The following is a 13547-nucleotide window of genomic DNA, read 5'->3' as shown; positions in this document are numbered from 1 at the left end:
GGTCTGACCAATTTTTGGTGACACCTATATTTTATAAATTTTGATTACACCTATAAATTATTAAATATGATACAATACTATTAATAAATATAATTTAACCGTTTTGAAATAAAAACAATAAATTGCAATATACGATACAATGCTAATAAATCTTCATAGTGATACATTACTTATAATCTAACACATAAGGTTACCAAAATAACACAATCCTATCAGTTGCCACAAAATAACATAATCCTAATACATAAGGTTACCAAAATAATACAGTCCTAACACATGTCAATGTGTACCAAAATAACTATACTTATAAGTCAAACTAGACATAAGGTTAATCATAACACATCCTCCCGCAACATCTTCCTCATCCTACTCGTTTTGATCATGATCATCAGCAACATCATCTTCCTCATCCTCCTCATCCTCCTGCAACATTTAATTAGTAAAAATTAGGACCATTTATGTCTGCTATTGACAACTCAAAAAAACTCAATAAATTAAAAATGTTACATTAATTGCTTTGAATGTGGTTCAGAACGTGAAAGGTGGATATACTTTAGTTAATTTCATTCACTATGCGTAATTAAAATAACCAACAACTACAAAAGGTAGTATATATACTTTTTCTTTTTCAGTCACTATGTTCAGTGTTTACTATTATCTGCAAGTGTGTTGAATACAGAATAATTTATCGTGCAGACTCAAAGATGTGATATGACAGAAGTAAATGCAGCAATATAGCTATGTATGCAGCAAACATGACTAGTGCATAATTTATTCAGATCAAGCTTATTAAAAAGAAGTCAAAGAAGTAGTAAAAGTACCGAGTAGTTATAATGAGCATGTTCACTCGAAGGAGCACTAGAAGAACCCGGCTGACGAGACTGAAACATTTCAAACATTTTCCTAAGATCTTCAAATTGCTTTGCCAATTCATCTGTCCGCGCATTAGCTCGTGCAGCTTCAGCTTCAGCTCTGGCAGCCTCTTCACGTGCAGCGGCAGCTTCAGCTCTGGCAGCCTCAATGGCTTCGCTATCTGCTTCTCTATTGGGGTTTGTAACAGACACTTGTGTCAAAAAGCTCACTCCATCTCTTACGTTGTGCGCCAATTGTGCAACTCCATAACACCGACCCCGTGTTTTACCTCCGACAACGTCTTTCCACATTTGTATTCTTGTTGATCCATCCACATCAATACCAGTTTGTGTGGCTTGTGTAAGACTACTCACATATGTTTCCTATACAACATAAGATTAATGTGTCAAAGAATGAATACATCATAATCAGAAATGCAAAAAACAGAAATGTACACATTCAAATTTTCCTAATACATTTCATAAGGTTCCAAGACATGCTCAAATTTTCCTTTCCATTTTATGGCACATAAATTATCAACTGAATAAACTGATAAACTGATAAATTTTCCTTTCCACATTTTAGTGCTGCTGCTATCTACAGCACTAAAGACTTAATAAACTGCTTCAAAATCAAAATCCAGACATAACTCCACAACCTTGAAACCTTTATTATTAGCTAGCTAGAGTGCTTCAAAATTCCTCCCACAACTCAGCTATAAACACATGGCAAAGACAACTGCCAATACATTTAGAAAACCCCTCAAGCCAAATATGTTTATCTCTATTTCTCTCTTAACTTTCATCTTCAACAATTCAACACATTTTACAAGTACATACCAAAATCAAAACAGTCCCTATTTAACCTCAAAATTTTGATTTCAATATATCAATTTCTCAACAAATAACAACTATACTAGGCAAATTCTGTTTCCTAATTCGGAGTCATAAGGAAGGCAAATTCTCAGCACCGGAAACGCGAACGCCGGCGCGTTGAACGGAACTAAACAAAGGGAAACAATTATGTTTCTTATTAAAAGATATACTACTTGGTTTGAACACTCTAGCAAGGAACAATTTTGAAGTCTTAATGAACTTACATGTGTTGTCGCTGCACGCTCGTCAACCCACTCCCCATTCTTCTTTTTATGGGTGGCAATGAAGAGCTCATCCGGATGTGCGGGTCGCTTGAGTTTTTTAGCCTATAATTAAAGACAATATATATAGTCATGTATATTGGATATACTTATACTAACGCATTTTAATTACAAATATAATACATACCAATTCAAGTGCAACATCATGGTGAGCTTTACGGCCAGACGTATGGACTGCCCCACCTCTACTTGATGATCGATTAGTCTTATTTTGTTTGGAGACATCTTTGAAATCTTTTGTCTGCCACTTCTCAAGAAGAAACTTCCATGTATCTACACCCATCCAAGGCGGCTTGCATGCTTTCTCTTTAGCCTTTTGCAATATATCGCGTAGTCGTGCAGCACATCTTTGATGAAACAAGTATTCCATTTTAGCATCATCGCAACGGTCCCAGCTTACAAGCGACTGACAAAATATACAAATAATAAATTAAACTCAAATATACATTATAATCAAACTAGTAAGGAAGAATTTACATGTCTTACTTTAAACATGTTGAACCATTCCTTTCTCTCTTTGTCTCTTTTCTCGCGTTTAAGCTCACTATAATTAAAAAAGTACCCCGGTAAAGCTTTTCTATAACTTTTCTACACATTTCGGCAACAAGATCTCCTGGACTTAACCTACAAATTAAAATAACCAATCAAACATATCAGGAACAAAACATGATTAAAACTCATGATCAATATTCACTTGTATGATCCTATAGCAGATTTAAAATAACCAATCAAACAATATAGTGATTATGAAAATAAAGTTGCAATCAGAATTGCAAATGACCCATTGTCACATAATTCATGTTGTCTTCAACTAAATTCCTTGAACTAGCTTTTATAGTTTGTTTCTGACTGATTCAACAGATGGATTCTCCATAAAACATGTTTAAGGTAGTGCATCATGCTTCATGTCGTAACACACCATAGTTCTTATCTGCACAAATTAATCCTTGCGTTTTTGGAAACATGACACACCATAGTTCTTACAAGAGCTTGGTTCAGTAGATAACCTCAAATATACCAATCTAAGAAAATCCTAAGTGCTTATTGTATGAGTGTTTATGGATGACCTTATTTTCAAAGTTTCTTTAAACTATTCTGAGAAGCTTATAAAATTAAGCTGAAAAGAATTTATGAACATGTCTTAATGGGTTTGGTTATCTTGTCGTCATTAATGGTTCTGTTTAAGTTTTAACCTGTATTATTAGGTGCAAGTAATCAAAGAAACTTGATGCTTTTGTTGATGCTAAAAAAGGGAAGTTTTTTGTTTCTATGCTTTAATGGTAGGACCTGTTTAGATAAACAATGTAATTAAACTCTTATAGTTTTAAGTGTTAATCATATATGTATTGATGTATAGGCTATAAAATAAAATAAAACAACTTTCTAGTGAGTTATAAATTGTTTTCAGAAGCTATCAATGATCCTATTTCTTTTCTCTTTGTAGTGTAATTGGTGTGTGCGATTTCTTGATGAAATAAAAGGATGACTTCTGACCAACCAATCCCTTGATACAGGTTCCATTGTTGCCTCCTAACATACATGATTTGTTTGTAGCCACTAATTGGCTTAAAAGTCATCCTTAAGATGATTTTTGCTACTATGTGTCGACATTGAGCCGTGTTAGCAATATGAAGAGAACATGGCACATGTCTACAAATACTTGAGTGGCCATAAGTTAAGCACTAATTTGAACCTTCCTATCTCATCTGGCATCCAAGTGAGTGATCTACAAAATGTGTGGTGTACATATGCACTCTTATTGAGCTTACTGTCCTTGATAGAGATATCAAAAGGAGATTTCATGTGATCTCTCATCTCATGGACCCCATCATTTAACAACCACTTCTCAACAAAATAGATTCCAAGAAACTCTTGAGACTATAAATACACTACCCTCCTTCACAACTATCAAAACTCATTCACATACTCAACCATCAAAAGCATTAACATCCCTTCTATCATGTGAAAAGTGAAATACAAACATATGTAGAATAGTCAGTAACTCAGAATATGTCATGCTGCAAAGTTATAGAAACTTTGTACATTGTCATGATATATGAACAGTATCGGTGTTAAGTTGCCCCAAATTAATCACTCCTACCATAGGATGTTTGATTATTTTTTATGTGGTGATTAGACTGAAACTTAACAATTTCTAAATATTAGAAACAATTAATATAAACACAAACTACACACTTATGTAATGGTCAACAAAGGTAATTTATTTAAAGTGTGCTTACGCAGTATCTTCCACAATATAGATCTTCGGTCTTTGCCCATCAACTTGTTCTTCTTGTTCCTCATTAGAAAGTTCTTGGTCCCCCTCTTCTTGAATGCCCTCTTCTGTGGAGTGACGGGGAGGACTTTGTAAAACACGATGAGTATATCCCGGGGTAGGAATGAATCTGAATTCCTCAGAAGTCGGGATTGATGGTTGAGGCTGATCAGTAGGTGGCGGTGTTGGGTTTGTCTGAATTGGTGGTGGTGTTGGGTTTGTCTGATTCGTTGAAGTAGGATGGGAAGGAGAGGGTGTTGGGGTTGTCTGAATTGGTGGTGGTGGTGGGTTTGTCTGAGTCTTTGAAGTAGGGTGGGAAGGAGACGGTGTTGGGGTTTTCAAGGTCTTTGATGGAGGCTGCCAAGGTGGTGGTGTTGGATTTGTCTGAATCGGTGGTGGTGTTTTAGTTGTCTGAATCGGTGGTGGATGTTTTCTCTGAGTAGGTGGTGGTGGTGGTGGTGGGTTCTTTGAACCAGGTTTCATATGGACCATGCGAGAATTCTTTATAGCAATACTTCCAGGTGGAATTTGTCGTTGACGGCATAACCTGTCAACAAAACTTTTGTACACAAGTAACATTATGAATAACATTAGCAAAAATGCACCAAAAAATATTAAATAGCAAAGAAACCAACTAGTGAAAAGATTAAGCCATCTTACTTAGTCGTGCTCGATGGTGCTTTTCTCTTTCCGTTTTGTCCAGTCATTTGAATAGAAGCTAACTATAAAGCTGCCAACAATAAAATTTTATATATAACATTTTCACATATCACTTCATAAGTATACACTTAGTATATCAGATCATTAGTATATCATAACATTTTCGCAATAGGAACCACAATTAAACAAGTCCTATAATTAAATTAAATGTAGTAAACAGAATTGCGACAGCAGGATCCACAATTAAACAAGTCCTACAATTAAACAAAATTTAGTGAATGGAATTGCGGCATCAAGTCCTACAATTAAACAAAATTTAATTCAAAGAAACCAATACATGAAAAGATTATGAACTACTTATCTCTCTTAAAATGTCCTTTCAAATCTCTACTAACCAACAAAATAAAAATATAGAAACACAAGATAAAAGGTTCTCTTAATCTTGAGTCATTGGGTCAGTTGTCATTGTTATCTCGACCTCGTCGTCAATTAACCCCCATCGGCTAAACCACGTATTTGTTCAACTTCTGTAATAGGCACAACTGGTAACATATCTTCGGATTGATAAGGTATTTCATCCACGGTGTTGTCTATCTCGACATAACCCCCTTGGTTTTGTGGTGATTGCTGAACACCATCCACGCATATTTCTACACGTTTCTGGATAAGGGACATAATACACCTGTTTTGCTTCTTGTGCAAGAATGAACGGGTCATACTGACGATATCGCTTATTCATCTTAATGTCAACAATATTGTACTCATTAATAACTTTTGTGCCACTATTATTTGTTGGATCAAACCAATCACAATAAAATAGAGCAATCTTGTTGCTAAAGCCAATGTAATCCAATTGAAGGATACGTTGGATGATGCCATAAAAATCGTTTTCTCCTCCATTTGTAAGACCTTTAACATATACCCCACAATTAGTAGTCTTTTTACCATGACTCCATTCTTGAGTGTGAAACTTGTACCCATTAACAAAGTATATGTTCCATGATGTTGCCTTCGGATTAGGACCAAGAGCTAATGCCTTCAGGTGTGGACTAGTTGTTCCATTCCTCTCATCGTTCACCTAAAAAATACATCTAACCTTAGAGATAGTTTATTGTCAACCACATAATATAAATGGTGAGAAATATACTAACATAGTCCTTTAGCCATGAAGGAAATTGCTCGTGTATAAGACCAGAAGCATCATCCTCATTGATAGAATGATATTGCATGAACATTCTGACACCGGCCATATATATCCAAAATGGTTGACAACAACACAGTTGTATTACAAAAATGTACTTACTCGAGATACAGTTTAACCTCGTCACAATTGATTAGGACGTGCACGTGAGCAGACTTCCATTCCTTATCAATCACCCAATAGTCACGAGATTTTCCACTAGGATGGCCACCCAATATTCACCCAATATTCTCATGATCTGGTCGAGGATCATTCCTTAAACTTGTACTTGGAAACAAACTAAAGGTCTTGAAATAGTGAGAGAAAAAATGAGTAGTTTCACGGTGCAAGTAGGCAGTGCATATTGAACCTTCAACCCTAGCAGTAAAATCGGCACCAAATAGTTTCTTATCTCATGACAGCAACCAATAAAACCAGTCATTGTTGGGACAAATAATCCACTAAGTGGAAGAAAGGTGTGTCATAATGACATTTCATATTATCATGTGTGATGAGAAAGAAACAACAAAATGTGACATTTCCTTAGGTCTGATTTCAGAGGCATAAAGGGTAGAAAAGTATGTCAAAGTTATTGAAGATAGTTAAATCCTTCAAACTAGAGGGTTTGTGAATCTTTCTTACCGAAAGCCTCAGGAGAAGTGAATGCAATTTATCTTAAATCAAAACACATGCCAGCCATATGATACTCATCGAGACATCGTATTAAAGTGATACACATCATCGAATTGCTTCAAAATGCAACCAAAAAAAGCTTCTCAAACTAACTATTTTCCTTCAAACATGTTAGTATTTTAACAATCTGGAGCAACCAATTACAGAACACGGCAAGGTGCTAGTGAAAGTAACGGTAAAACCCTAACATTACCAACATCTTGATCACTCTATTATACAATTACTCAACTCAAAATTTCATTTCAGTTCATTGAAAACATTTTGTATACTAGTGTTGAGTTGCAGCAATAGAAGTGAACAAGATTTTACTTTGAAACTAAACAAAACAATAAATTGAAACCTTGAGAAGAATCAAATTGAGACAACTTATTGAAACAACAGATCAAAACCGAACTAATTGAAACAAAGAATTAAGGGAGAGAAGAAATGTAATTACCTGATAAAAGAGAAAGGTAACGAAGGGTCTGGTGAGCTGATTGGAAGAAACTGAACTCCGGTCACGTCGTTACGGCTCCGGTCACATTCAACTGCAATACCATTCTGATTAAAACATCTGAAACGATGAGAAAGCGATGAGAAATCGATTTTGAGAAGCGATGAACTGAAACGATGAGAAAGCGATGAATATGAAGCGATGAACTGAAACCTGCGTTTGAGGACGAACTCTGCGTTGAATCTGAAGCGATTTTGAGGATGAACTCTGCGTTTAGGGTTTTTGTTTTTCTTAAGCTTTGAGGAAGAAACTGAAGCGATGAAGCGTTTAGGTGAACTGGGTTTTACATTATTTAGTTTTAATTAAAAAATATTATATAAATTATATTTTAATTCAACTTTAAATTAATGTTATTAATTTAGTTTTTAGTTATAAATTAACTTTTAATTCAAAATTATAAATTTACTTTTAGTTATAATCTATAGTTATACTTTATAAATGTTTTTATAAATTAATTTTATTTTATTAACTTTTAATTATAATTTATAAATTAATTTTTAGTTATAATTTTTAATTTATAATTAAAAATTTTAGTAGTTTTAGTTTTATTTATAATTAATTTTAGTAATTTATAATTTATTAACTTTAGTAGTTTTAGTTTGTTAATTCTTAAATTTTATTTTATAAATTATATTTTAATTTTAATATATATAATTTTTAGTGGTTTTTTAATTTATAGTTAAAAATAATTAAATAGAAAATTATTTAACAAAACGAAACTGGTGGGGGAACTGAAATTATTTCGCACAAATATTAGCGTCGGCTTGCACCGCCGCTAACTATTAAATTAAATAATTATTTAAATTAATAAATAAAAGGGAGGCAAACGAAACTGGTGGGGGGAACTGAAATTATTTCGCACCAATATTAGCGTCGGCCTGGACCGCCGCTAACTAGAAAATTAAATAATTATTTTTAAAATAATAAATAAAAGGGAGGCAAACGAAACTGGTGGGGGGAACTGAAATTATTTCGCACGACGTAGCGTCGGCCTGGACCGTCGCTAACTAGAAAATGAAATAATTATATAAAATAATAAATAAAAGGGAGGCAAATGAAAATTGTGGGGGGAAATGAAATTTTTTCGCACCAAAGTAGTGTCGGCCAAGACCGACGCTACCATTGAGCTGATGGAAAAAAATATAAACAAGTTGTTTTTCTTAGTAGCGACGGCTATGTGCAACGTTAGTGCAACGCAAGTAGCGTCGGAGTCGGGGCCGACGCTAAATAATTGCTGCTAAATTGTGATTTTCTTGTAGTGCATCTTCACTCCAACTTAAACAACATCCTCGAAACATGGCCATCAGTAGCCATTTTTAATCTCAGAAATGGTCATTAGTAACCATCTTTCTTCGAATTCTAACCCTTCAAAGAATATTTTCTCTAAACAAAATCTCCAGCCAACAAATTGTCCCCTATAAATGCCTGTTTCGAAAACAAGAGAAATAGGCGTTTCTTGTTATGACGAGATTTCGTTTTACTCACTTTTTAGAGTTCCAAGACAACTGACTAACGTCATAATCATTTATGACTCCACTTTCAAAACGTCTTGTCATTTTCAAAGACGTCTTCTCAGAACTTACATTCCCACGTTCTGTCATTACTTCATGATCATTACTCCTATATATTAGGAGTAAGGCTAACAACTGTTCGACCGCCGTTGGATTAAATCAACGCCTGCCGCGTGTCTTTTGACTTTTACCCAAAAGATTTGAAAGGGTTTCCGTTAAACCTTTAAATACTTGAACTTCTACCCTCACATAACTTTCACTTCTATTCTTCTCCTATCATCACAAAAAGAAATCCCCTTTGGTTTCGTTTAACCCAGTTCTTAAAGCAAACTCATCTATGTCGTCTTCTTCAACTTCAAATGTTCTTCAACCTATCCAGAAGCTTCAAAATCCTACACAAATAGGGAATCAACAACACATTCCAGACCCAAATGCCACAGAATTTCGTGCTATCTATGCTTCCCAGGTAATCATTCCTTTTGAACTTTGTGGGAAAATTCATGCCTTCATGGGTCCTTTACCTGGAGGAAATAACCCTTCTCTGGGTAAATTTTTCCCTGCTTATTACAAAACTAGGCCTTTGATTGAAACCACTATGACCTTAGAAAAAATTAGGTTAAACTATGTAACCAATTTCGTGAAAGTCTTTAGGTCAATCCCTTTAGCAAAAGATCCCGACCTATATTACGCTTGGCTAACTAAAGTGGAAAAACAAAAGTCTTCTTTCTGGAAACAACTAAGGATTTATGACCTAATCCAGTTATCCAAAACAGGTTTAGAATATAACCAAACCATGTTAGTAGCGTCAGTTCATTTCTGAGATGCTTCTCACAATACTTTCCACCTTCCATGTGGAATGGTTACCCCTACTCTTTTTGACGTAGCTGCTATCACAGGGCTTCCACCAACTGGAGAAACCTTCGATCCCAATTTCATGGATACTGACACCATCCACTTTAATGAAGCAATAGTCACTTATACTGCTTTTATTCAAAGATACCATGACGAAAAGACCACATAAGTCTCAGATGAAGAACATATTGCATTTCTAGCACTCTGGCTTTCGAGATGCGTTTTTTGTTCTAGGTATATACAAATAGCAAAGAGATACCTTTATATGGCTAACCAGATAAATGCTGGGAAAAAGTTAAACTTAAGTCAGTTAATTCTAGGATTTCTCTACGAGAATCTTGGTGAAGCAACAGACCTCGTTAAGGACTACAAAACAGGATCTCTTCTCTTTGCTGGTCCCTTCTGGTTGTTGCAATTATGGCTCAACGCCACTTTCGAAGCTCATCTCCCATACAAAGGTATTGTAAATGAAGAGGATCCGGCCATAAAAAATCGAACGGTAGAAGGAACTAGATTGGCTCTCCTAACTCCAAAAGAAGAAACTGGCAAACTTCGTGAAACCTTCTTAGCATACATGATGATGTTCGCTAAATGTTATTAATTTAGCCCCTCCATGGCTCCATTTGTACACAGGAAAGTGGGTCCCGAGTGGTTTACTCGAGAGTTTCCAACAATGTCTTCAGATCAACAAGCCGAATCCATGGCTATCTGGGAAGCTTTCCTTACCCCAAAGTTGTTATATCACCGACTTCGATCTCCCAAAAGTCACTGCTGTCTTCTTTGTTATCAACCAAATTTGGTATCGAGACAATTTGGACTAGTTCAACTGAAACCAAAATGTATGTATGACAAAAGGAATCACATGTGCCTACACACTCTGCATCTAGCGGAAGATGAATACGAGTCTAAAATCTCCAAATACGTTGGCATCACCACTCTCTCTCCCGTCTCTTTCAAACCTGCTTTTTATTCTACCATAGATTTTCATCAATGGTGGACAGATTACTATTCTATGCAAATCTTCGATGCTGAGAGCCTTACTCAAGAACTAACTGAAGCTTTTGCTGATGTGCAGGCGAACTTCCATAAAGGTACTTCGACTCATATTAAAGAAATCCAAGCCTTTCAAAAATTCTTTGAAACTATCTACAGGCCTGATGATCTTAGTCGGACCGTTCGTGAAGCTGCGGTCATTTTACGTGAAAAGTTTTCTGCTAAACTCGATAAGTTAAAATTTCCTACGTCTGTTCGACCTGAACTACGTTATGAAGTGGCTTTTGAACTTAATCCTCCAAAATTCCCTCCGCTACCTAGTGCTGATTTTGGTGTGGCTCTAAGCCCCCCTTTTCCAGACTGGTTTGTGTGTGGGAATGCCATTAAAATCCTTCAGGAACAATCTAAAAAACGCGTTGAACGAGTGGTCCCGACTAAGCATACCCTGGATACTTTCAAAGGACATCTTCATATAGGTCTTGAGCACGTTCGTGTCTTGAATCCAATACCTGAAGGTTGGGGTTTAGATAATCCTTCGACTAACTTTTCCTTCTTCACTAAAATACTGATTCCTATCTTGTTCACAACCGCTACTCGAAAGAAAAGTATCAAGGAAGCCCCTGCACAGAAAGGTGTTGAAGCTTCGAAGAGCACCAAGACAAGTGGGAGCGACTCCGTCACTACTGGCAAAAAACTCACGGTATATTCATACCTTACATTCTGACTTGTGTAATTTTATGAATATTGATTACTTTGATTACTGTGCATTTCTAGAGTTCGAAGCCTCCGACCCCTTCAAGGCGGAAAGTCTCTCCCACCAATGTTTCAGATGATGAAGATAAATCTCCTCCTCGTACCAGACAAGCAGCGAAGAAAAGACAAAAAGCTACTATTCCTTTAACTAAAGAAAAGGCATCTGGAACTTCGAAACTCACTTCATCGAGTGACAAGATATCTTCTGATGAATCACCTTTGTTGCTTGTGCTATTCCCATTGTGGAAAGCCATAACTCGAGCCCAGATAATGTCCCAAACAAGGTACTTGGACCTTCTAACATAATTACCTTTTATACTTAACTTTAACAACCCAGTTTATCTCTTACTTTGTCGATATAGGATGACGTGGGCACCGTTACTTCTGATCTCAACACTTCAAACCTCAACATTGATCATGGCAACCTTCAAGGTATGCATTTGTCTCTTCGATTGACAAACCGCTTTTTTGATGGCTTCTTGTCTTAACAAACTTTGATTTACGTAACAAGTGTCCCTCAACATAAATCTCCTGCCCTTTCTGAAATTCTCGAAGATGCTCAACCTATCACGACCAACGTCTCTCTTGTGCATGCTGAGGAAAGTCGTTTGAATGACTCTTCTCCACTTACCCATCGAGATGGAGACATGGAAGAGATCCCACAAAATTCAAATAGTGGCAACATAGTCAACCAACCAATCGAGAGCGAAGACACTATCTCTGAACATGAAGATGCAGATGAAACTTCTAATTCGCCTCCTCCCAACAATAATGAAACTTCGACTCTTGGGAATATAGTCACTCCTGTGGCTACTTTGAAGCAGGCCACTGCGGTGCTTACTCCTAAAGAACTGGAACAACTCAAAGAGACTAATCCCGTAAGCTTTCTCAAAGCTATGATGAATGCTAAGGGTATTTCGCCTATCCGGCTCGAGCCTTCTTCGACTATTTTGACGGACGGTGGTAAGTAGAATGACATCCCAACGCTCCTTCGTCAAATAAGGTAAAAGCTCTTTGAGACCAATCTTATTGAAACTCTCCGCAAGGACTCCACCAGCTATTTTGGGTTGATCAACCTTTTGAAGAAAGTGGATCTACTCCAGGTCTCGGGCGAAGTCTCTGACATAATTGTCTCGCTAAGTTCTCTTCTAGATCAACTTCAAGCTGAAAATCTCCGCAAACGGGATATTGATGAAAAACTCAAGGCGAAAATGGTTTCTCACAATTCTTCGTGGAAAGCTGCCAACGACGCAACAGACAAGGCTAGTGCCCTTGAGCTTGAGAACACAAAACGCCAAGAAGAATACGAAACTTATGAGACGAACATCAAATCCTGGGAGCAGAAAATTAAACGTCTCAAAAAGAAAATAAGCAACGCTAAAACCCGTCAAGAAGAAATCAAACAATCTCAGCAGCATGAGTTGAATGAAGTGCCGCAGTCAGGAATTCAACATCTCCAAACGATGCAGAAGTTAGTGTCAGAGATCGAAGAACTGAACAAACAGCAAGCACTAATTGAACGTCGTTTGACATTGTGGGCTTCTCAATATGCCAAAATGAAAGATAGTCTTCCTAATGATTTTTACTAATTGTCCCAATTTCTGTAACATCTTTTGAATTTAGCACTTTGTCTTTCTGTATTTGAGATTAGCCCAGGAATCTAGGCACACTTTTCCTTCCAATTATCTATATGTCATCTTTTGCAACTATTATAAATAATATTTTAACAATTCTTAAATTGTCAAAAATTTACTTATTATTTTTTTCTAGTTGTCATAATGACCTTGATAGTGCATCTATGTGGCATAACTTTAGCCGCAACTGTCATTAAATGATGACATCACTTTTCAAAACGTCTACTTTGGGACGTGTGTGTATCAGTTTCTAAAATGATTGCACTTCAACTTCCAAGGCGGGAAACGACGAACTTCATAACTTATCTTGGGGAAACCAAACGCGGTCCAATCAACACTTAAAAGATAAACCATTCTTTTATGGCCAACGTACTCTGTATAAGGCTTGGCATTCTACTCATTCCTTCATTCTCTTACCAAACTCTTATCAAAGTTTCCTTTCTTCCCCTTATACTCTTTCAACTACAGAATTTGAAAAACCTCATGTACTCTCTT

At 36.3% G+C, this 13547-nt stretch overlaps 1 protein-coding gene across 1 annotated transcript; it reads right to left on the bottom strand.

Moving 5' to 3' along the window:
• Positions 1-1029: 1029 nt before the first annotated feature.
• LOC131613270 (uncharacterized) lies at positions 1030-5014 on the bottom strand. The gene is made up of 7 exons (XM_058884957.1): positions 4944-5014; positions 4249-4842; positions 2554-2632; positions 2136-2414; positions 1952-2053; positions 1095-1235; positions 1030-1041 (listed from the first exon to the last, which is right to left on the bottom strand). Exons 1-7 carry the CDS (start codon positions 4988-4990, stop codon positions 1030-1032), a joined length of 1254 nt encoding a protein of 417 aa, XP_058740940.1. The 5' UTR covers positions 4991-5014.
• Positions 5015-13547: the final 8533 nt, after the last annotated feature.

Source organism: Vicia villosa, linkage group LG6 (genome assembly GCF_029867415.1).
Source record: "Vicia villosa cultivar HV-30 ecotype Madison, WI linkage group LG6, Vvil1.0, whole genome shotgun sequence".
Taxonomy (NCBI): Eukaryota; Viridiplantae; Streptophyta; class Magnoliopsida; order Fabales; family Fabaceae; genus Vicia; species Vicia villosa.
This window is presented reverse-complemented; position numbering and strand designations above follow the sequence as displayed.

What these genes read in the sequence shown, in the direction of transcription:
- LOC131613270 (XM_058884957.1), bottom strand. Translation starts at nt 4,990, where the DNA reads ATGACTGGACAAAACGGAAAGAGAAAAGCACCATCGAGCACGACTAA. An exon ending in GCACCATCGAGCACGACTAA is followed by an intron (nt 4,843 to 4,943) that starts GTAAGATGGCTT and finishes TGTGTACAAAAG; the next exon opens with TTTTGTTGACAGGTTATGCC. An exon ending in GGGGTACTTTTTTAATTATA is followed by an intron (nt 2,415 to 2,553) that starts GTGAGCTTAAAC and finishes ATATTTTGTCAG; the next exon opens with TCGCTTGTAAGCTGGGACCG.